The 24,000-nt window shown below is 50.3% G+C and overlaps 1 protein-coding gene across 9 annotated transcripts in view; it reads left to right on the top strand.

Annotated features, from left to right (window-relative positions):
• Window positions 1-24,000, top strand: part of LOC125949611 (neural-cadherin) — a 180,868-nt gene that overhangs the window by 124,297 nt on the left and 32,571 nt on the right. For 5 of the 9 annotated variants that reach the window (XM_049676804.1, XM_049676805.1, XM_049676798.1 and 2 more), the window contains 3 exons: window positions 6,906-7,049; window positions 15,708-15,823; window positions 17,364-17,528. In XM_049676804.1, coding sequence (XP_049532761.1) covers window positions 6,906-7,049; window positions 15,708-15,823; window positions 17,364-17,528 — 425 coding nt within the window. Of the gene's footprint in view, window positions 1-6,905; window positions 7,050-15,707; window positions 15,824-17,363; window positions 17,529-19,488; window positions 19,651-24,000 lie in introns of all 9 variants that reach the window. The other 4 variants (XM_049676806.1, XM_049676807.1, XM_049676802.1 and 1 more) reach the window with 1 other exon arrangement.

Below are 24,000 nucleotides of genomic sequence, written 5' to 3' on the forward strand. Positions count from 1 at the left end.
CACACACACGCGCGAACACACGGAATGGTGCGTTTTATGCTTGGAATTCAAATGACACCACAGCGGGTCGAAGCATTTGCATATCATCAAGAGGCCCGGGGACCTGCAAAGGACCTCCGGCTAACTGGTGGCTCCGGGCGGCTCCATCGTCGTCGTCATCGTCGTCGTCGTTGTCGACGACGACCTTTCCCTAACGATGCAGATTGCTTAAAGTTTTATGCGTGCGTGTTCCACGTGCGCCGAGAGACGACCGGTGTCTCGGGGGACAGGGGGACCGGGCTCACCAAGGGATCTCCTCCTTACCGCACGCGCCACAAAAAAGGGGATGAGGAAGCGGTCAAGGGAGCGCGGCATTGGCACATTGTAAATATTTATGCTCCAGCATAAAGCGTCCTCCTCTTATGCGACTCGGATCTCGGCGGCCGTCCGTGGTGGTCACGTGCTGCGAGACGTTCATATTTCTGACTTCAAACGCCCACATGTGCCCATGTGTGTGTGTGTGTGTGTTTGTTGGTATCAATTTCCATGTGAAAAGCACACCTTCCCCCTCTCCGTAGGGTGGTAAAAGGATTTGCAGGCGACAATGGCGGCGGCGGCGGCGGCGGCGAAGACGGAGGCTCGGCTATTACTTTGGGCGAAAAATTTAATTTTCCATCCACCATCGTACGTCTGTGTGTGTATGTGTATCGTGGTTGTCTCGTAAGAAGGCTCGTGTTCCTGCTGGTATCGACTCCCTCGTGGCCAACACACACACACGCACATTAACTGCAGGGGTTTTCCTCTGAAAACGATGAAAAGTTTGCTTTTAACGTGATACGCGGAAAACCGTGAGGGGAGGAGGGAGGAAAGGAATCTCCGTAAACTGTGGATCAACGAGAGGGAAAAGGGAGCGGGTGGTCGGAAGGTTGGAGCCGATAAGATTAGACGCAGCACATCTTCGAGCGGGCAAATCATACCAAAGGAAAGCGGAACAGACCACGGAAGGATTAAGCACCTGGGAGTTATTGTATTGCGCACTCGTAAACATTAAACTTTCCCAACGCGTGTACCAAGGGTGCACGCGCGTGTGTGTGTATGTGTGTGCATGTATTTGCCCGGCCTTTAGTGAAATTTTAAGATTGTGTTCCAACGCACACACACACACACATACAGGTAAACATTCGCAGGATGATCGCGTAATGCGTAACACAAATGCGTAATGTTTGCTGCAAAGTTTTCGCGAAAAAAAATACGAAAGAAGATGAAAAAAACAGCGGGTGCGGGGATATGTTGATCATGTTGTAAAGTTTGCGGCCATGTCGTATGTTGTGTGTGTCGGAAAATAATCACCACACGTTGGGAAGGAGCAAAAAGATGGCGCCATGCACATGAGTTTTTCGAATTTTGTGGCAAACAAACTGTTCGTTTTTGTTTTTGAAGCATTTTCCTAACCTTTCTTTATGTGGTTGCAAATAGTTTTCTTTTTCATGGTCACAGTCTACTTGATAAATTAATAGCTATTAGACTAAAAACAAGTAGCTTGCTTTTGTCAGACGAGTAAACAAAAGACTTTCAATCAGTCAGCAAGACAGGAACAAACAACATCATAGTAACCATATCACACTGGCACTAGCAGAAAAGTCCCGTTTTATCCAATGCAAAGACTATTTTGCTAACAAAACCACTCCGCTTCTATCGGTCAACACTGTCCGAGCGCCACTCCTGGCTGAGCGCTTTCCAACAAGCTACGATTAGTGTGTAACTAGCTCACACGTTGGCCATGGTCTCGGTCCAATCGTCACAGCACGTAACAGCCAAGCACATGCCACGGTATGGCATGTCCCCTTGCTGAATCGAGAATCGTGTGAGCTTCGGTTTCCAACTTTACGCCTCACAACCCACAGCAGCAGCGGTTGTTTCGAAACGCTTAACGCGCTCCCGTGCGTCCACAGCAGCAACATCAGCAGTCGTTTAGCTCCGGAACTATGTTCCTGGCCCGACCAGCATGCCGGTGCTGGCCAGCGAGCGCTGAACCAGCCGGCTAGGGGGAGGGTTTTCGTTTGTGTAAATAACACTTTTAAACTCCCATTCAGAGTGCCCATTTCACTCTCTATCATCATCATCATCATCAGCATCAGCTTCGTCGTCGTCGCCTACTGTAGTCCATGATGCACACACACACACAGACACACAGCGTATGCTGTGCACATCAGGTAGCTTGGAGCGTCCCGAACGTAGATCAAACATTGTGGCTCCCTCATATGCTCTACTGGCTGCTTGCTTTACATCGGGGTCCAATCGGTCACCCGGTCCTGGTTCTCGGTGGATTTCAAGCAAATCGGACTCACACCTACTCTCTCCCTGGTCGGTACGATCCGTTCCGTGCTCTCTCCGTTCCGCTCGTGACAGCCGGAACAACTATTTGCTAACAATCACTCACCACCATCACCACCACCATCGAGTTCCCGGGATACTCAACCGGAAATGGCTCCGTTCCGTTCGAGGTTACCACCCAAAGCACACACACACACCCTGGCACACCAGGGGGGCGGCACTCGGACCAACGGAAGACGGTTTGTGATGGATTCCCATTTCCGTGGGCGGCTCGGTTCCGGTTTCCGGTTCGCTGGGTCGGTCCGGTGCAACATTGATTTCCACCCCGCTTACTGACACACACACACATGCACCTCTCTTTTATACTAGCTAATCCTAAAGGAGAGCTTGTGGCAGTACGATAACTGCTATTGATGGTCACCACTACAGGTCCGGTTCCCATTTGTGCTTTGTCGGTGCACTACTACTGCACGAGATGTATTTTATGTCCACTCCACCTCTGCGCGTATGTGTGTGTGTGTGTGTGCCAGCTATCGTCCTTCATGTGGGCAGCTTTATGTGGGTTTGCCTTTCGAACTCTCGAGTGGTGGTGGTGGTGGTGGTGGTCGATTGTTTAGTGAAATGTATACAGTTGGCACAATTTAGTGGCTGGCGTGGCATCAGCATTCAGCATCATCGCCAGGAACACACACACACACGCGCGCGCCTGAATGTTTTACTTCGACCATCGGCTGGTGATGGCCTTAAGCTCCTCCAGGAACACACAGAACAGCGGTGATGGTACCGGAAGCCGGCCGGCCAAACGAATGCGAATCCAAAATGGAAAAAACAAACCACGCGCTGGGGCTGCCAATCGCCATTTACTTCAATGTTGCGGGCCGCTAGCTTCAGTAGCTGGAGCCATTGGTGGGTTTTTTTTTGTTTTTTGCTTCCAAACGGACAGAGCGCGCCGCCAAGTGTCACCGACGCTACGCGGCTGTTTTAGTGTTCGAGGAATTATGACCACCGAGCCAGCGAAGCCCGTCCAATGACGTCCCGACATCCTGGCCGCATTCTTTTGGCTTTTTTTTCGTTCGCTTGGAACTCCAATCGGTCGTACTGTCGAAACAAAATCCACCAATCAAGCGGTGATGTTGCTTTGATCAGCGGAATGTATGCTCAAAATGATCAAAAGCATACCAGTCAGACCGGACGGGAAAGAATCTGGGCTAGTCATCTGTCTTACGCATGGTCAAACATCGCTGCTACCGATGCTACTGCTGCTGTTGTGCAAAGATCTAAAGAGAAATTGATATTGATTCCCATTTACTTGCACCGAAGAAAAAAACATAAATGTTCCCAGTACACGGGCGTGCTGCTCTCACAATTTCCGAACAAACAAACAGCAACTCAGCTGCAGCTTTATCATCAACACACACACACACACACACACAACGGCACACCACAGATAAGATATCGAACAGGCCGCAGGTGCGCCACTCATCTGTATGCGAACGAGCGAACCAAAATTACCGGCAATAACCGGATTACAATCATTTCGCTAAAAATTCAATACATTGGCCAAGCGGCACGTGGCATGGGCATCTCGGTCCAGATGCTACACGCATGTTTACGACCATGATTATGCTTTCTCCAAACCGCTGCTCCACACTACTCGACATAAACTTCGAGGAGAGAAGATGGTATGTTTCTCTGCATGCGCGCGTGTGTGGGTGCGTGTGTGTGTAAGCGCACCTGTCCGTGTATTGGGCGTGATGTGTGACGCCAGGTGTGTCTGCTTCAGCGTCTGAACCAACAGAACAGCATTCCATTCGATGCTCCGGACTCGATTTCGACACGGTACAGGTACGGGTTCCAGCCGTGGTCACGTCCTTCACGCGTTTGTGTTGTGTATCCTCCACTTCCAATCTCAATTTCAAACTTTCCAATCAACTTTCTAGCCGCCTTTCCTCGGCCCGGCCAGGCGCTTCCAAAGGCAGAAGCTGGGGTCCAAAAAGGCAGGTGAAGGGGATGCGAACGTTGCGTTGCTCGAGGAAAACCGTCAGGCAGGCTGTTGATGTGTGTGGTACACCGGGCCCACTCGAGGCCCAAGATCGTTTCGTGGAAACTCTTCAATCAACACACACACATACACAGACACACCGAGACACACCCTTCCTGGAGGTGCTGCACGCATCCGTTTGTCGATCGTCCTCCATGCCACCCTCTCCATCGTTTCCTCTTCGTTTTTTCGATTTTTATTTTTTTCCCACACATACCATTCCCTGTGCCCGCTCCATCTGTCAATCGTCTTTCATCAAACGCGTCGTACAGCAGTCGGCACACACACACACACACACACAAGCTACAACAGGGCACAAAAGGCCTCCCCACCCTCCGGACTCATTGACGTAAGGAAGCCCGGTATCGGTGTCGAATTGGGACTACGCTACGATGCTACTCCTATACTCCAGCGGAATTGTGAGTTGCGTGAGTGAGTGAGTGATTGAAGAGTCCGTCCTTGGCGTCGGATTACCTCCTTTTTCTCTCGCTCTCTCTCTCTCTCTCTCTCTTCGTTTGCGCCCCAAAATCCATTTCAAGCTCCGATGCGATGAATGGAGAGAAGCCCTTATGGCACCTCACCGCTTTGCCAAAGCCCTTTCGTGTTCGATTGTGTTTGTGCGTGGCGCAGCGCACCTTCTTGAGGGCCTGATGGTGGTGGAAGGGAACCGCCGGGGTTTTTCCGAATTGTGCTCAACCCAATCAATGGCGCGGACAAACATCGGGAGGAATTTTTCATTCAATTTCGGCACCATCGTCGTCGTCATCGTCGTCGTCGTACATCGTCGATCGAGTGAACTGATCGGCCGCATTATGTTTCAATCAAATATCACGCACCTTCTTGCGAAGGTTCTTGGAATGTAGGCAAACTGGTGTACGGTACATCTACTGCTGTACGTATTACAATCACGAGAAAGCTTGTACTTGCAGATTTGTGGATCCTTCTAAGGATCTATAAGTCTCTTGTGAAACCACTATACGACTCCGGTAACTTTGGAATAAATTCCCAAACCTAAACCAGACTTGCCGTTAAAAACCTGCTCCTGGACCTGGACGTCCCTGGTGGTCGCAAATGGCACGCGCGCCCGCGTCCGCGCACACAGAATTATGCAGCGAGCGTCGTCACCACCTGGTTCTGGACCTGGGTTGGGTTCGTTGGTCAGACGACCGACCGTCAGCATCCTTGCCATCGCCAACGTAGTGTTCGTTGCCGTCTAATTACCATGGAATGTAATTTAACGCATCACCGCCGTCACCGGGAGTTCCGCGAGTGTCCGAGGCACTGCGGATCATGTGTTGAGGATTAACCGCCCAAGTTATGCAATTCGGTTGCAGAAAAAGAGGAGAGAGAGAGAGAGAGAGATGAGCAGGATGGAAAGCCACGGTTTTGGTGTCATTTCGCTGATGGTCGCCCGGGAATGTCGCGGAGAACGAATTCTGGGCTGCGGATGAAATAGTTTTGTGCGGGAAGAAGGAAAAAGCCAAAAACTCGTATGCTGTCCGGATCCGTGAGCGACAGAGAGAGAGCGAGAAAATGAAAGAGAAGCAGTGCCAACGTAACGCTGTCCGCCGTCATGCTGTCTACGAGTGGCCACTGCATACCGATCCCGGAGCGATCCCGCAGGGCTGGCTGTCATTATGGTAATGAGAGGAGTCTTTGTGACACTGGTTCCACTGGCCATCCTGGTGGAGGTCCACCACGGATTGCATGCAGATGCGCTTTACGGGTTTTCGGTTTGGAACCTCCCGGTAACTAAATTAAATACTTCACATACTGTTGCCGGTTGCTGCCCGCGTAACGCGATGCGCATCGTTTGCAGTTTCCCGTGTTTGCATTCCGTAACGAAGCCGTCTGGCGACTGGCGTTCTGGCGACGCCTCCGGAGCTGCAACCCAACGAGGTCGTTTGCTGCAAGCGCCACATTATCAGGGATCATTCCCTTAAACGGCCACTCGAGATGAAGTGTCACTCAATGGGCAACCGTGTACTGCATCCGGTCAATCAATCCGGCGCCCCGAATCCGGCGTGCACTACAAAGTACGGGACAGAATCAGTAATTTATGGACACGGGAACGTCCTTTGCGGCGGTGATCGTTCGGATTCCATCGAATCGGATGGACACAAAATGCACATCGAGGACAGGGAGCGGGGAAAATAAAAATAAAATAATTCTATATTTCATCCACTATCGTGCGTGCGTGTGTGGTCTGGGAAATGGCCATTAATCATAACTAACTACCAACCGGGGCTGGTTATCAGTGGATCAGCACCGAGTGGTGGACTCCACTCGATGTTGTTTGTATTTATAATTAAATCATGTCGGATCCGGACGGACCGGATTGTCCCGTACAAATCCGTTGTAACTGCCACCTTTTTCCATTTCAGTTTTGAGCCGCCCTCGAGCACGCCCGAGCACGCGACATAAATAATCATTCGTGGTGACGTGGACAGCATGTCCGCTCGGCAATGCTCGCCATATTGGCGTTATCGAACCGCATCGATCTAATTTGTTTGTTTTTTTATTGTCTCTCTCTCTTTCTACACCGCTACAGTTACTAAGTTTATTCGTATTGGTATTGCTGACAAGAATGACAACCCACCGTACTTCGATAAGGCGCTATACGAGGCGGAGGTCGACGAGAACGAGGACATCCAGCACACCGTACTCACCGTCACCGCCAAGGATCACGATGAATGTAAGTAACACGCGCACTGTTATATGCTGTTATACCTCGGCCTCAATTGCTTAAACGAACATGCAGGACAGCACGTCCTGTGAAGCCCGACAGCCGGAGCAGTCGTAGACCTTCTCCTTACATGGATTGTTGGCCGCAAACATTGAAGCATCGAAGCTACTGTTGGCTTTCGAAGGAAATCTAATAGTTTTGCCCTCAAACCCCAGCCCAGGGATCCAACCACTGACAGCTTCTTGTGGTTTATGCGGTATTGCTGCAATGTAGATGACATACCGGACAGTTGTGGGTATCCTCCGGCGCTTGCCGGCATCATTTTCTCCACAAATGATGATTCCTGGACCACACGCTGGTCAGCAGTTTGTTCTGGTCAATGACTTCTATTTTTTTATCAACCCAACCAGCTCCGCAGCTCCGGAGCTTCCAAATTTGATCACCTCCCCCACCGGAGGCGATAATCTTCGAGATAAATGGACAACGGCTCGGTGGGAAGCAATAAACTTGCATCACCCGCACTTGCACTACCTCCACCTCCACCTAGCACCAATCTGGCAGGCAACGATAATTTGATAAAGATCTTGGCCAACTTGGGAGCACTTTACATCCGCAGCGAGCTAGAAGATTGTCGTATTGCTGGAGGCCATTTCTTGGCAAAGTTAAACACACATAAAAAATGTGCTCCCGACCAAAAACCGAAACCAATATAGTGGACGTCTGTGTATGCATGTGTGTGTGTGTGTGTAATGGGTCATGCATCACTGGAGCACAGTAGGCAGCTATAGTAGGCAGCGACAGTGGATGGTACGTGTCGCTGCAGTAGTAGCAGAGCGCCACCGATGCATGAATGTTCTTCTGTTTCTGTTTTTCGTAGCATATCGCAGCCGAATTGATAGTGTCAGTTGCTGGGCTTTCGTAAATACTGTTCTCTACAAGTCGGACAAGAGAAGGCAAAAGAGAAAGAGAGAGAGAGAGCAAAAGCAGAAGCAGAAGGGGGTCCACCATTAGTGACGGCAAAAGTTTCGCAATATATTTAATAACTTCCGACATCTCGCTGGTAGACATCGAAAGCAGCGAAAGGGGAAGGGAAGGAGGGAAGTCCTTGTTCCGGGTGAGGACGATGGACGAGCATGTACATCCGTTGTTCTGCCCTTCCGTCCCCCTTTTTACCCCACCGAAACCATATTCCCAGGCAATGCAATGCCCCAATCCAGAGCTCTGTGCAGCGTTGAACGTTTTCTGGCTTTCGGAAACCATTCCACGGAGTACGTTCCGAGTACCGTCTGGTGTATGTTTTCGTTTGGTCTTTTGCGGGGAGCGGGGTCCTGTTTTTGGGCTCCGCGGGCGTCCTGTCGTGTACCGTACGTACGTGTGCAATCGGTCGGTTCGACCTCTACCTGCTACCATCAGGACCGTGACAACGCGAGCGGGGGTCAGAAGGTTCCCCGACCGGAAATAGACCGAGGCCAATTCGATTGGACAGCAACATAAACCAGCCAGCCCCTGCATCGGTTTACGGTTTCTTTGGGGTCAGTGTTCCAGCGGGCCCTTCACCGATGTTCCGCAGGGGCTGTCGTCACGCTGGAGGATGATCAGAGCAGTGCCAGCAGGTTTGGCTCATGGTTGCATGGTTGGACATTGACGCACTCCAATCGGTTGCTATGTGTTCCTGTTTCTGGTTATTGCGATGCGTCAATTCCGCTTTAAATTGCCGCCGGCTCCGGCAGCGCCCATAATGCCCTCCCATAACGTGAAGGTCCAGACATATAGCAGCATATCTGCAGCATGGCACGCACCAGCAGCGCAGCTCGATAATGGACGCATATGCAGTAGTAGCCGTCAGTCGGTAAACTTTTCCAATAAACATGCCCTTGTCCGGAGGGACGGGTTACCGGTGCGGAAGGAGAAGCAGGTTCCATCCTCTATATATATATACGCCAGAGAATGTCTGCAACCTCGAGTCCTTTCAAAAGGCTGGAACGGTAGGATTTTTCCCAGGATGAGCTAGAAACGAAACTCCAACTCCTTCTTTATCCGGTAAATGAATGAAAGAATGTTAGGAATATGTCGACATGATGGTCCTGGTGTTAGATATTCTTTGTCAACTTTTGTGCCGGTGGCTTAGCCATTCACGGAACACTGAGCACAGAGCCCGGGGACCACAGGAATTACAGAAAAGAAGCTCCCATTTTCATTTCAACGCTCGGTGTTCCTGTGTAATAGTTATCATCTAGGCTTGGAAATATACAAAAGGACTAATCAACCGAACCCCCCGGTACGGGTACACACTAATTCGGAGAAGTTGTACTACTCGGAAGCGATCCAATTTCCGAACCAACCAAGTTCCCGGATCCTTACTTGATCCTTCACTCGCAAATGATATGAATAACAAGTGCTACAATGTACCCGTCGGCACACTCACACTCGGGTGGTCATCAGGAAACACACATATCCTCTCTGGCTGGGTGGTTCACCTCACTGCCTCGGTATTCCAACATGGCCAAGGACCAAGCACTGGAGCTATTTTCGAATTCAAACACAACATGCTTTCCGGGGCGTAACCACAATTCGGAGAAGCCAGCCAGCCAGCTTTCGGCAGTCTAAAGTTGGACGTGCGTGCGTACGTGTGTATGCGTGTGTGTGTGTGTGTGTGCTTTCGGGTGGAGGAAACACTTGTTCTTGTTCTCCCTTTTTCCCTCGCTTTCACCCTTTTGGTTTTGTGATATGCATCCCGACTCCGAGCGGTGTCCGCGCGGCACGAGAAGCGGCCCCCGCAGGCGGCTTATGAATTTTAATAACGGCAGCCATTCTAAATTTATTAAAATATCACCCTGCCAATAGGGTGCCACCACCCTGTGCCCAACCACCCTTCTTTTCCCCTCTTTCTCGTACTCTTTCGCTTTCATCCTAGAAGTTGATGTTTTGTGTGTGTGCGTGTGTGTGTGTGTGTGTGCGACGGTGGCACACACCACGGAGTACGAAGGATCAAGGTGCAGGCATTCCACTGACAGTTTTTGCGGTGCTGGCAAACAATTCCATCTCCATCTTTGCTCCTCAGAATGCTTTTGCTGGCGTGCAAAAAGGGGTAGCAGAGGGGAAAAAAAGGGGGAGGAGGATCGAACACCCCTTCTCTCTTTCTCTCCTTCTCCTTTTCCTTCCCGTCCATCCGAGAAATCACACTAACGCACCTTCCCAGCATCCGGACGGGAGAGCGTCGTGCCACCGTCGTTTTCCGCCTTTGAACTTTCGGAGGCGCCGGCGGAAATTCGGGAAATTTGAACATAAAAAAAAAAGACAGAGGCAGGCAAACGTGGTGCAGTTTTCAGAGTTTTCGCGCAAAAACCACCCGTCGACGACGACGACAACTCGTTCCGTATGTTTGTGTACCTCGTCATGGTGCGGTGATGCCTTAATGAATGCCCGATGCTACGGATCATCGTCTCAAGTAGCAGCAACCGGCAGAGAGAGAGGGGGAAGTTTTTTGCGGTGAACGGAGAACGGGCTTTGTGCTAGAACCGTCAAGTCCTTGAGCGGGCTAATGGTAGATAAAACATGGAACATCCTCGCTATCCCGGTTAGTCCCCCGCAAAGCCACTGGAGCCGGTTCCTTTTGAACGAGAAGCAAACGGAACGGAACCGGTTTACCAGGTGACACGTGACATGCCGGGGTTTATATTTTATGAATTTCTTCCCAAAAACCCCCATCGAAACGCTCTACACTCGGAAGTACCGGAGAAGAATACGGTGCACGTTGATGTCTGCACGTTGAAGCAAGTGAGAGAGGGACTTGTTGATGCCTTGCACCCCGAATGAAAAAGCCAAATAAAGGCAATCCCTGGTGAAGGAGTGCCGACTAATTGCGGGGCTACAAATTGCAATTTGTCATTCGGTACGATAACATTCATTTCAAATCAATTATAATGTTGTTATGCCAGTGGAACACGTTCGGTCGGCATCGGTTTTATGTTTTAAAGAGCGATACAAATCGACCCCAGGATTGGAACAAAGAACCAACCTTCTAAAGATCTCCATTTCTCTCGTCGCCCCTTCGGTGAACACCGACAGCAGATGCTGTTAGTGTTTCCAAACAGGAAAGGGGAAAAACAGAAGAGCAAGTATCCGAACAATCTGTCCTTGTCGATTTGTTCCTCTCCAAAAAAAAAAAAAAAAACAATCCACCACAAAACATCGCTGAGCCGGACGCTAGCAGCTCAATTTGTTTCTTTAATTGCCTTATTAAATTAACCGGAACGAGCTTGTTTACAACAACTTTTGACTGTCGCGAGAGAATGTTGCTGCTTCCCCTGGCTACAGTGCTGCCGGAGGAAAGGTCACACGAGGCAAACCCTCGGAAAACTCGGAAACTATTTTATTTATTTCCGAGCGAAAAACATCCTGCTCCCCGAACGAGTGTGCCACACGCCGTCGACGTCGCTTATTTACGGCCAACTCCAAAAGAGAGTAGTTTCTGTTCTGGTAGTTCGCTTTGCGTTCGCTTTTTTTCCCACCATTTTTATTGCTTCGTGTGCACTCCACTCATGCTCATGTTGCTGCTGCTGCAGCTCCGCACATGATGGACCTTTCTTGGTTTCCGGCTTATTTCCCTCCAGTGATCCCTCCGGTGACTTTTGTGGCCTCCGTGGCTCTCGGGCTGACTTTTCGGGGCAAATATTTCCTCGACACAGCCCTCAGGCGCTTGTGTGGCCTTTCATGCTGCTGCTGCTGCTGCTGCTGCTGCTGCTGCTGCTGCTGAGGAAATAAATCGTTCGAAATGAAACAACACGAACGACGCGGAACACGAACAACGGCCCCATCGGTTCCGATGTATGCCGCCGGAACGATGTGTAACGATCGCAACGGAGCAGCGCGAGCGTGAGTCGCTCTTTCATAGCACCACGTCACCGCCCCGCTTTGACCTCCTCCTCGTGATGGTGATGGTTTTCTCCGCGAACTATCAAACCCGGTTTGTCATTGCCTTTTCCGGAGCGCACAGTAAATTTCGGTCCAACTGGTTCCCTGCCTGCCTGGGCCTTCCTCTTCCACTTTGCCGTGAAGCATTTCCGACCGCTGCCGGTCGGTGTTGAGGTGGTTTTTGGTTTGCCATTTTCTTCTTTTTCTTATTTTATTTTCGAACTTTCGACGAGAAGACGAACGTTCTCGGAAAACCTCGGAATCGAAACACATCACCAGAGCAGGTTGATGGCAGAGAGGGCAGAGAGGAAAGGAGGAAGACCGGAAGAACTGCTTCACAGATGGACTAAGACCATGTTCCGGTCGACATGCCATGCCGGTTTCGCTGGTGCTGGTGGTGGTGGTGTGCCGGTTGAATGATGAACGAGTTTAATTTCGAGTTCGAACAAATTGTCGGAGAGCTTTGGCGATGAAGGACAGGCCCTGGAATGGCCGCTTCCTGGTGCGCCTGATTGGAGCGTCGTCGTCGCCGGATCGTCGGTGGGCCGTGTTTCGGTTTCCAAAAACACGGACCTCTCTCGCCCGGGCATGACATCTTACCGCGTGGCGTTCGATATCATGTTTTTGTTTTTCCTACGCGGTGTGCTCACTGATGCGGTGATTCCACTTCTCTCGGACCCGGGTCAATCGAGTGGAAAATTATCCTCGAAACTCGAAAACTGTAAACAAACTGTGGCTGCCGCCCTCTCTGGACTTCAGAGCGTCCAGTAGCGTCCATTAGTGGGTTTTTTTTTGTTGTTGCTGCTCCGGGTTACCGGTTCCCGGGGAAATCGCCTCAAAGTTTCCGGCGATCAATCGACGTTAACGAGAAAAGCGGAATCTCCACGGCATCTCCTCCCTTTTCCGGTTACGGGGCCCACAATCTGCTTTGCACTTCAAACCCGCTCGCTCTAATTGTGAATAATGACGCATGGTCGCCACCCCGCCCCTTTGGGGAATGATGAGAAACTATGAATGCGTGAAATGAAGATGAATGAAAGGACGCTGGGGACGCTCTGGTGCGCACCGGTGATGGGAGTTGATTTATGGAGCGGGGAGGCGAATGATGCTGTCCCGGGCATCACGATAAATCGATAAGCGACTAACAGATATTAATTTCCTTGCGTGTATGCACACAGGCACGCCAACGCGTCCTGCTGAACGCTTTCTTCGTCGTCTAAAGAATGGTTCATTTAAATAGATTCGATCGCATCCTGCTCCAATCGCTCGATCATCGTACAGGGTGGATGTGCATTCCAAAAGGGGGGGGGGGGGGTTTCCCTCTCGTTTACCGAAAGCACGGATCGTGGTAGTCGGAAAAATGGATGTGCCTTTCACCGTTCCCGTTCGGTTTGGAGCGCTTTTTTGCCATGCATCCGAGCAAAAGGAAAGCAACGGTTTTGTCGGTTGGTCTACAGTATCCGGGCAGTGGCTAATACGTTTCACGCACCGCAAACAGTGGCGTGCGTGGCAGCATTTGTCAGTCTATTGTTTGCTGCACTACTCGCCACCGCTCTCGGTTGACCGCATTCCGCGCATTCCGAGTGGTCCAGTTCGTCCAGTTCGTCGTCGTCGTCGTCCGGGGGATGAGCTTTCGGTGAAAACATAAATGTCAACAATAATTTATTTTGCAATCCTTCTCCGTCCGTCCGTTCCGGTCGCGGGTCGTCGCGATTCTAATTCGCGGTGCTAACGTGTGGTGTGGTCACGACCATCGCGCCATCATCCGAGTCGGCGACCATTACGTACCGTACAGGGTACCGTACCATCCGGCACCAGGAGTGAATGGCCATCAGCCGAGCCTAACCGTAGCGTACAGCGTTGCGGCAAAAGGCTGACGAAACGAACCAACCAACGGTCTCTACCGGCCCGTGGTTTGTCGCGATGATCATAAATTGGCGTTGATTGTCTTTCAGCATCCACCAGTTGGCACACCGCGTGGTGCCACTTCGCGGAATCGCGGATTCATGTCACGCTGGCCCAGGGCACCGACTGCTCCGGCACCGGGCTTACAGCTTTTTACCGCAAATTGGATGCATATTTTCCTGTAACGGGAAAAGCGGGAAAATGCGCGATGCTTTAAGCGCACTCAGTAATGGTGTTTTTTTTTTTCGTTTCGTTTGAGTTCACTTCGTTTCCTATATTTACGCCGGGAGCAAAGCAGTTTTACTTGTTTTTTTTTCGCTCTCTTAACTGGAACCAGTTCGCATACTATTGCCTTTCATAATTTGCATCGCTGCTGCTGCTGTTATTATCTACGCAATTGGTTTTCGCGCGTTATCAGTACACACGGTGCACCGATAACAGTTGCCACATAAACAGTCCCCCTACCAGAGTGCACTGGTGCAATGGTGACTTTGTTGCTTCACCAGTAGTGCATTCCTTTGTGGATGCCAGATCCCCAGTTTCAGTTTCGTGCCAGCATGCAATAACAACACCGGTAGTATTTATTTACCCAATTATCACAAAAAAGCACACTCACATACACACGATGTTTCTGTGGATCCTGGCCGGAGGGTAAAAAGGGAATCGAATAATTAAAAATAGGAACCAGACACACACACACACACACACACACTCGGCGCCTAGCGGTTGCCATCGTGAAACATTATCGGTTGACAGTTATTATCATCGCGGTGAAAATGGGTCCCGTTTTTTTTTTGGGGAACATTTTCTCTTCCACCGTTCTGCGTGCGTATTGTTTCCTTTTCTGTGCTGATCCGATTCTACCGGACTGAAGTTGCATTTTCAGAACAAGTTTAAATGCTACCAAACAACATTTGCGTTTCAATTTCTCCTCTCAAATACGATTCGTATTCTGCTGCCTTTTTTCCCCTGAGTCTTTATCGAGGTATCGCGAGAAGAAATGCAACAGCAGCTTCGCTCTTGACGACGACGATCCACTTTGTCAAATCGTATCAGCAATTGGAATCGCGAAGAACCAGGACCCGTTTTTGATGTTCAACTTCTTCTAGTACTGACACTCTGAAGCGCTTTACCGAGACGAACCAACGACTTCAATCGGAAACCATCTACACCCACGGCACGGCAAACGGGGCTTTGATATTTGCTTCTGGCCTTCCAAATTTCAACCGTGGCGATGATGAAGTGTATGCTAATGCACAAAAGGATACGCGACACCCAGGGCCCCCTTCTCCCTTGGCCACAACCTCGCTTCAAACTCTTTTTGCGTAACATTTTTAACTTTTTCCTTTTATGTGTTGCGTGAGAAAATTCGGATCCCACGTACAGCACGGGGGGGCGAACAGTAAAGCGCTCGTCCAACCCATCCAAGTCCCGTTGAAGATGTTTCTGGTGAAGATGGTGGCAATCACAGTCGTCACAGAGCACACACACACAGAGCACCGTATGTGCTGACGTAAGCAAACAAATTCGTTGTCATCTGTCGTCGTCTTCATAGTCGTCGTCGTCGACGACAGTGTGTGATACATGAAGGGGTGAAACGAAGGAATGAAGGGGGCAACAATCACATCCTTAACGTTCCCACGGGCCGGCTTGGTGAAGGTGGTGAACACACCGGTCGGTTGGCACAGATTGAACGATACGCCACGCCACGCCACGCCACGAGGCGCGATGGACCCTAAGCGGCAGATAAACGAGATCATCTTTACGCCATTTTCCTCCGTTCTGACACCGTTCTTACCGTTCTAACCGTTTTCTTTTCCTTTTCTTTTTTTCTTTTTCTTCCTCTAGCGTCGCGTATTCGATATGAGATCACGAGCGGTAACATAGGTGGTGCGTTTGCCGTGAAAAACATGACGGGCGCTATCTACGTCGCTGGCGCCCTCGATTACGAGACGAGAAAGCGGGTAAGTACGCCAATAAAACGCTTCATCCGCTCGTCTCACCTTTCGAGCGACGAGAAACACCGCCCTACGATGCCCTTGGGAGTGAACGGGGTCGACACGACGTTCAAGTGTTGTTTCATCAGCTTTCCACCAGGTGATGCGATAAAGGGAACCGACTCAACAACGACGACGTGGAGTACGAGTCCTTTTTGGGGAGACAGCGAAGGGTGGGGGAAAAACAGGAAGAAAAGCCACAACTCCCTGGCATAAAATTATTTTTATTCGATATTTTATTGTCCCCTATTACGCAGCGCGCAAAGCGCTTCGTGTGCAAGTTGTTTGCTGACAACGTTTGCTCGCCGCTTCTGGCGATCCGTTCGTCGTCGTCGGATTGTTCTTTGCCTGGCCGGCGATTCCGTTCCGTCGTTTGTTCCGTGTGTTGTTCCGTGAGTACGGTTCTGGAAGGATCGTGTGCTTGTGTGTAGCGTGTACCGGTATCACACACACACACACAGCCTACAACAACTGCACGATAACAACACGTGAACTCCGTTGGTCGTCGGTTCCGTCGGTGGAATATAGAGTGCATTTTTATGCTAGCCCCCGGGGGCCACACCAGCACCAGCAGCAACGGTGTGAGGATATACCATAGCATAGCCACACTGACACACTGGCACACACGACGCAGCAGAACAGCGGGATTTATTATTTTTACGTGCCTTCCGGGTGCCGGAACACGCATTCGACGTCGCCGTCGTCGTCGTCGTCTGGCCAGAAGAGTAATGGGCCTGCCGGAATAAATGTATAATCCGGGTGTTCTCCCGGATAAGGGATATAATTTTTCCGATCGTTTTACCAACCGATCGATGGATGGTGTTGCATCGGGCCTCTCCGCCCCACCCGGGGAGTGATTAATGGAATCGATGACGATCGAAATTTATGCAACATTTAAAGCGGCAAATATGGGCGCTACGCGTTTGCAGTGATCAGAAAAAAACAACAACAAAAAAAAGAGTAAGAGAAAAACCCAAAATCCTATCGCCAGTAGCTCACGGATGATCCAGTTCGATGTGACCGGAACGATGCGGTAACGGTGGCGTCGAGGGTCATACATCATACACACACACGAGTCCACTTTTGGCGTTTTACTGGCGATAAAGTTATGTTTGCTCGATGTTCGACCCCCGGCGGAAAAAAAAAGTCCGATTGAAGTCCGGCAGAGAGATGGCAAATGGTTTTCAATCAGGTTAAAACACTCCAGGAAGCAGCAAAACATCCGAGAGACCACCGAGCGTGCGGTGCTCGATAGTGCAGCGATTGACCCCGGGAACCACCACGGGGAGCGCGAGCGTGCCAGCATCCCCATCGAGAAGACTTAGCGACCTCATTGCGGCTTGGAGTTCGAATCCGGAAAAATCCATCATCCATCCGGCTGCCGGCTGCCCTTCTTCCATGTCCATAACACTAATCCCCAGCTACTCTCTCTCTCTTTCTTTCGCTTAATACCTCTTCTTACACGCTGCTTGCACGCTGGCGACGTCGTCGATGGTTGTGATCGCAGTATGAGCTTCGTCTCGCAGCATCGGATAACCTGAAGGAGAACTACACGACCGTCGTGATCCACGTGAAGGACGTGAACGATAATCCGCCCGTGTTCGAGCGGCCCACTTACCGCACCCAGATCACCGAGGAGGACGACCGCAACCTACCGAAGCGTGTCCTGCAGGTCCTTGCGAATCTCCTTTGCTTTGAAAATTCATTTGCACTGAAGGATACGACATTAGTTTCACTTGTTTTGGTTTTTTTGTCCCCCCCCCCTTCTCTTTGCGTTCCTCTTTCGCGTGTGTTTGTGTGTGTTTTGGACATTACATTTGGACATCCTCGCCTGCCTGCGAATCCTATTACTTGCATGCCATCTAGGTAGTGTATCCGCTCTTCAGGTGTTCGAACACAAGCAGAAAAGTTTCGTTGTGATAACGCATTTGACATACAGTAACGAAACTTCCATACATAAAAAAAGATTAGAGTGTGTGGAAATAGCTTAGCTTCGCTCAATTTTTTTTCAGCGAAACGCGCAAAAGTTGCTCAATGCATACTTTGTTCGTTCGAACTGTCAAAATCAGCGATGGTCGCTGTACAAAAACGTAGCCATTGTTTTTCGTTGCGATAACGAAACTTTTCTGCTTCTGTAGAATCCACCGTTCCATTTCCAGTAAACCCAAGTAGTTCCCGATCGTGTTATCGCCCCAATCGAACAGATTTCATCATTCGCTCATTTTCCAGGTTTTACAGCTCCAATTATGCACTCATTTATATACATTTTACCCCAAAAAGTAATGCCCAACTAATGGCATGCATCTCGCACCTCCTCGATACCTTTATGCGGTGTCGATTCCATTATGCAGAAGCGATATTTCACACCGATCGTTCCATCACCGCGACGGCGGCGGCGCAACCATATTTTTGGCACGATAATTACCGCCTTCACCGCCGTCACCGCTTCAAAATATGCATTTTAATGAAGCATAAATATGAGCGAACGCTTTACACACCGCGGTACCGGTGGAACATGAATAGCTAATACCGGGAGCGCAATCTGATTAGCAGGCAGTGGCCGCCGAGCCCTGGGCTAATGTTTAGCAATCCGATTTACAACTGATTAAATTTTATCACCTAATTTGCAGCATCGCCGCGCACCATTTTACGGCCCTGGAGATACGCGGGCGGTTGTTATGCGTGTGCTTCGCCGGCGTTGGCCACCCGAAAAACCACAACCGTGGCCGAATGTAAAATGGCGCTCGAAGTGAAATTGATAATTCATTTATTCCCAATAACTCTCGCCGGGGGCGTGGAAACCGCGACGCCGCCGGATTGGCGGCGGTACCCCGGGAAAAACCACATCAAGCCCTTCCGCTCCTCGTCACGCGTCCTGGAATGTCGATCCTGGAACACCGACTAAATCCCTGTTCCTGGGGCTCATGATGGTGGCCGACCGTTGATGGCAATTTATGAACCCAACTTCCGGGGTCGAATCGGGATCCGTCAATGGCCCCCCCCGGGTTTGAGTGAGGTTTCACCGGAAACCCCTCCTCCCTCCATGTGGAAATGGTTTGGGGGTTCGGGACCGCAAATCACACGGCAAGTAATCATAAATATTGCGCAATCCCGGACATCGATGCGATCGATTGCTGCCACCGCTTGACGGACGGTCAGACGGTCCATCCATGGCCATCTCGGTGCCGGTTTTCCCGCCTCAAACCTCAAACACTTGAGTTTTCCGAGCGTTTTCCTGGGCAGAGCAGGAAGGGCTTAGCACACCTGTTGAATAATGTATACGACGGTCTACCCCCGGGGGCGGTGAATCGATTGAAACGGACGGATTCGCATCGCGGTCCCCTCGGTTCTGTGGTTTCTGCTTTCCGGCCTTCGTCCACCGATTTCGGTACCGGAATTCTCATTCGGTCAACAGAAGGTAGCAGGACATACGAGCACAAGGAGCTGGTCCTTGTCACGTGTAATGGAACGCTTTAGCTAATTGCAAGCCCACCGGTTGTAGCCGCTTTTCGCCCTCAATCGCCCTATCTTTACCCATTTTCGTTCTTTCTTTTCTTTTCGTTTTTGGTTCATTCTTCTCTCTCTCGATCTCGCTCGCTCACTTCAATCTCGGTACCGTCCGTCCTCATCAGTACCATCTGACGCTGGTTGCCTCCGATAGTCTGAACGAGAACGAAACGATCATTGAGATCCACGTAAAGGATGTGAACGATATGCCGCCCACCTTTTCGCAGCAGGTTTACGAGACGACGCAGGACGAGGAGCAAACCGTCACGGATCGTCCGATCATGCAGGTTGTGTTTCTGTTTCACCTAATGCTGGCTAACTGGTGATGGTGGTGGTCTTGGTCTTGGTGTTGGTTGTAGTTCTGGGTTGGGGGGGTGCTGATGGTTTTTTGCAATTCCGATTTCGAGCTCGCTTGGATGTCGCCCGGACCATCGTCCTTCATTCGACACTAATCCCATCGCCAGCAGCTTGTATCCATGTTGTCCGTCACAATTCGCCATTAACATTACTGTGGTGCCGGCACTTGATGTGGCCATCGTTTGCTCCAGCGGAAACTCGCACAAAACTGGTTCCCGGGTGTGTGTGACGATGTGGTTTAGAACTACTTCGAACTACGAGAGTTCGGTTTTAGTGCCATGGCCATGGTGGTTCAACATGCTAACATGCTTTCGCTACCAGTCGTGCTCACGATGCTGGTCTGGTTGGTGGCTTTCCATGTTAGAGTAGTCCAAAGTGAGTCCCTTTCCCATTCGTGCTAACTTTACTAACAACTTACTACCGACATCAATTTCTGTTAAACGATAACCTTTTCTCGATAAGATTTCTTTACAGCACATTTACCATCAACCAACTGGTTTAGTGTTCAACAGCTCGAGAATAACGTTGGTATCAACAGGTACTCTCAGATACCAATTCCCATTTACAGCCGTTTCGTTTTTCGAGCGTTTTTCGAACAACATCATGGCGATTCGATCGAGAACCCGCCCAAACCTAGCTCAACTTCAAGCTGGTGTGCACCGTAAAGTTTAATCCGTTCATGTCAATCGCGTGGCTACTCCGAAACATCTGTGTTCGCATATTTATGTTGCCAGCTGCAAACGGGATGCTGATGCCGTGGAAATCGGAACCCGGTCGGAATCTAAATCCCCCCCCGGGCACATGCGGCAGTACCCGTGGTTAGCCGATTTTCCCGGAAAATGGATCCACGCGAACGGGCGAGCAGGTGCCTCAATGCGTTCCTGGAAGGTTTTGGAAAGGTTTCGTCATTTTCTTCGTTATTGGGACGTCGTGGGAAGGCGAGTTGCTCGAGAAATACATGAAGTGGAGAATGAAATGGTGTACTTTGCGTGCGTTTGGCTGGCCTGCGGTTAAGGTTCCTTATTCAACCTCGCAACCTTTTGCAAACCACGCCTGTCACCCAGGACAAGGAACTGTTTCCTCATTTTTGTTGCTACCACACATTTCAACGTCCATTTAATACGATTTCAACCTGGGAGTACTGGGTGTGCGATTCGATTTTACATACAAAAAACCATATTCAACATATGCTTTGAGCGCGGCGAGGGACTGTATTAGTCCTGTAACGAACTGCCATTTTGGGCGGGTTTGGGATCCGCTTCGTTGAAACTTCAAAAGTGCGCTGATGGCACGTCAACGCCGTTAACGAATTGAATTTCATGCATCACAAATATGCGCCCACGAAGCGCTTTATACTTTCATCCAAACATGTTTTTTTTTTCTCTCTCTTATAACACACACCAACTGCTTTGGGGAGAACGAATATGATTGTCAGCGTGGGTACCGTGGCGAGTGCCACTGGAGCGGTTCTGGCTTGAATGTGCCTTTGACATCCGTCGGTGCACCAGATGAAGCGGCAGGAAATTTCATCACCACCGGCACCATCCGGCGACTGCGCGATCAGCGGGCCCTTCAACGCGCGATGTCACTAAAGTGGCACAACGTCAAAAGCACCGGGACGAAAGGGCTTTACCCGAAGTGCATTAGTGGTTCCGACGGTCGGTCGGTCTTCCATCACAAACTGTGCGACGTTCTGGGTGGAAAAATATTTCTGCATATCGACCGACCGAGCGGTCCCAACGATTGATGCAGGTGATTTGAGAATTCAATTATGTTGGGCTGGATGAAATTGAATTCCCGACACTCCCCTTTCCGATGCTGCAGCATCAGCGTTTGAATTGCATCGAATGACATCTCCTCAACATTGTACAGAGAGTGAAAGAGAGAGGCAGATTGGTTCCATTTCTTCTCAAAACTGCACTGCAACCGCCGCCAACTCCGAATCAACCGCGTTGTCGACGAGTTTGGCCAGTAACGGTGAACTTTACGACATCCTTTACTCACTCGACCGTGTCCGGGTTTTGGTCGGTCTCCTTTATTTGAGCCGGCGCACAAACAAACAAACAAACACAAAGACAGACGACAAACGAGACAATGGGGGGAGGGACACGGTACGAACGACACCGTTTTATGCGACCAGCTCAACCGGTTCCGGTCATCCGGCCTTCCGGCGAGGCTACGACTGTGGTGCCATTAATTCGATATCAAGGACGAACTTCGGTTCGGTTTAGTTTTCTTCTCTCTCTCTCTCTTCGCATCTTTGCATCCCAAGACTCGGCATGACCGAGCAAACCGAAGTACGAATGTCATGGCCGATTTAGTATCTTTTGCGCAATGGATTCGGATTCACGCATTGGTCACCCGCAGAACGAACGAAGATTGCCTGAAACAAAAATGGTGGTGAGATGAGACCAGAAACAAACCGCAAGCAAAATAGTCCTCCGTTCTCCGAGGACACAACAGTGGGCAGCAGCAGCTGTTTCTTATCAAATCAATCCATCGTATTACCAGGGCATCTTGTGGTGTGTCTTCCCTTGCTTCGGTTGCCTGTTACCACCACCAGCGTCCTGCTCACCACAGACTGTATGTGTCCTTCCTTCATTATCAAATTGCGTTCATCGGCAATCACGCAAATGAAGCGCAATCACAACCGACAGTCGTCCGATCCGACGGGCACGACGAGCAGAATGGTTTAATCCTGCCCTCGCGAACCGCCCCGGCAACCCCGGGGGAGGGCCCAGAGCAAGGACCAGAAAAGACTTGGAATTGAGTAAACAACAGGGCAGGAGGGAGGAAAACATGGAAATAAAGCGAAGAGCAGAGCAGAGACCGAAATGATCGGCAAATCAATTCCGAATTGCAATCGTCTTGTCTCGACCGGCAAGAGGGGTGCTGTTTTGATGCTGGCTGTTTCGGTTGCTGGCCTGGAAATCTGGTGTGGGTTTTGTGGGTGCTACTATTACACGGGCGCTGGCAACTGGCAAAGACGAGGCACGTTGTTTGTTCCATGGTGAGGACGATGACGTACATAAGCAATGGTCGTGGGCATGCCGCAACCCACGGATTAGCTGGGCAGTCAAGCGATTTATGTTTTAATTTGCTTAAGAATTGGTTTTGGGCTCGTTGCCAAGGGAAACGCACACCGGGTTGGTGGAAGCGAGAGAGAGTTTCATCTTTCTTTCCGTTATCCGCCCCCATAATCATAACCGTATCTTACGCTTCAAGTACGCACCATCATTAGGACACGTGATTCTGGAGGAAAAAACGTCCGGCCCTCCAAAAATGGCTAGCCTAGAACGTGTATGACTGGGAAATGCGACAAACGGGAAATTGGTGCTTGGGAAATTGGTGTGATTGCTCATGGCATGGACGGCGTCAATAGCACGCGCGCGCGCTAATCGAGATGAAAGGCTGTTTAATGCCCTCCCGATGTAAAGCTCGCGATAATCGTTGGAAGCTTTTACGACCGGGGAAAGCCACGCGAGGCATTCATTTTTCGAGCACCACACAGTAAGAGTGTGTGTGTTCGCCTCATTCGCGCGTTCGTTAACGGCTACGACTGCGGCCATTGCGCCACCTTTTATCTGGTGCTGGTGAAATGCATCAAAGGTATGCTTCTACTCCACCACGGAAAAGCATAATTAAGCCTCAACCAGCGTTCTAATGAAGGGGAATCAAGTAATTTTCCTCCGACTGCGCTGCCAAATGCCAAAGTGGCCACGCTGTGGCGCTGAACTCAAGATGCGCTCATTTTTTTTGCTTGACGGTTTCATTTTCCCTTCCAGCGACTTTTCCGTTGCATCTTCCGTTTGCCAACTTTGCCGCAGACGCAGGGACGTGCAATGTGGAAAACGCTCGAGAAGATGAAGCAGCAGTATGCATGTCCGCTCCGCACGCTGTTGCCAAAAATTGATGGCAACCCCTGCCACTGCCGCCACTGTATACCGCTACCATGGCCGCTTGTGATGTTGCCTTCTCTTCTCTGATCACCCTCCACCACCTTCCACGGAAGCAACATTCCAGCAAGTTTCCAAATTCAATTAAAATCTCGTTAGAACAATTTGTGCTCGGTCTCGGTGTCTTCCCGTTCCCGTTGCCCATTTTGCTATTTTCGTTCGTTTCTTCTCAAACTTCTCATCGGAGCGTTTTTCTCCAATTCCCCGTTTTCGAACTTTTCTTCGACTTCATCGAGCTCCAGGAATGAACAGTTCTCCTCTGTGTTTCTATTTAGCACCGTTTTGCCGGACTTTAGATCGGTGCGCTTTTTTCTATTTTTTTTT

This window comes from Anopheles darlingi, chromosome 2 (assembly GCF_943734745.1).
Source record: "Anopheles darlingi chromosome 2, idAnoDarlMG_H_01, whole genome shotgun sequence".
Lineage (NCBI taxonomy): Eukaryota > Metazoa > Arthropoda > Insecta > Diptera > Culicidae > Anopheles > Anopheles darlingi.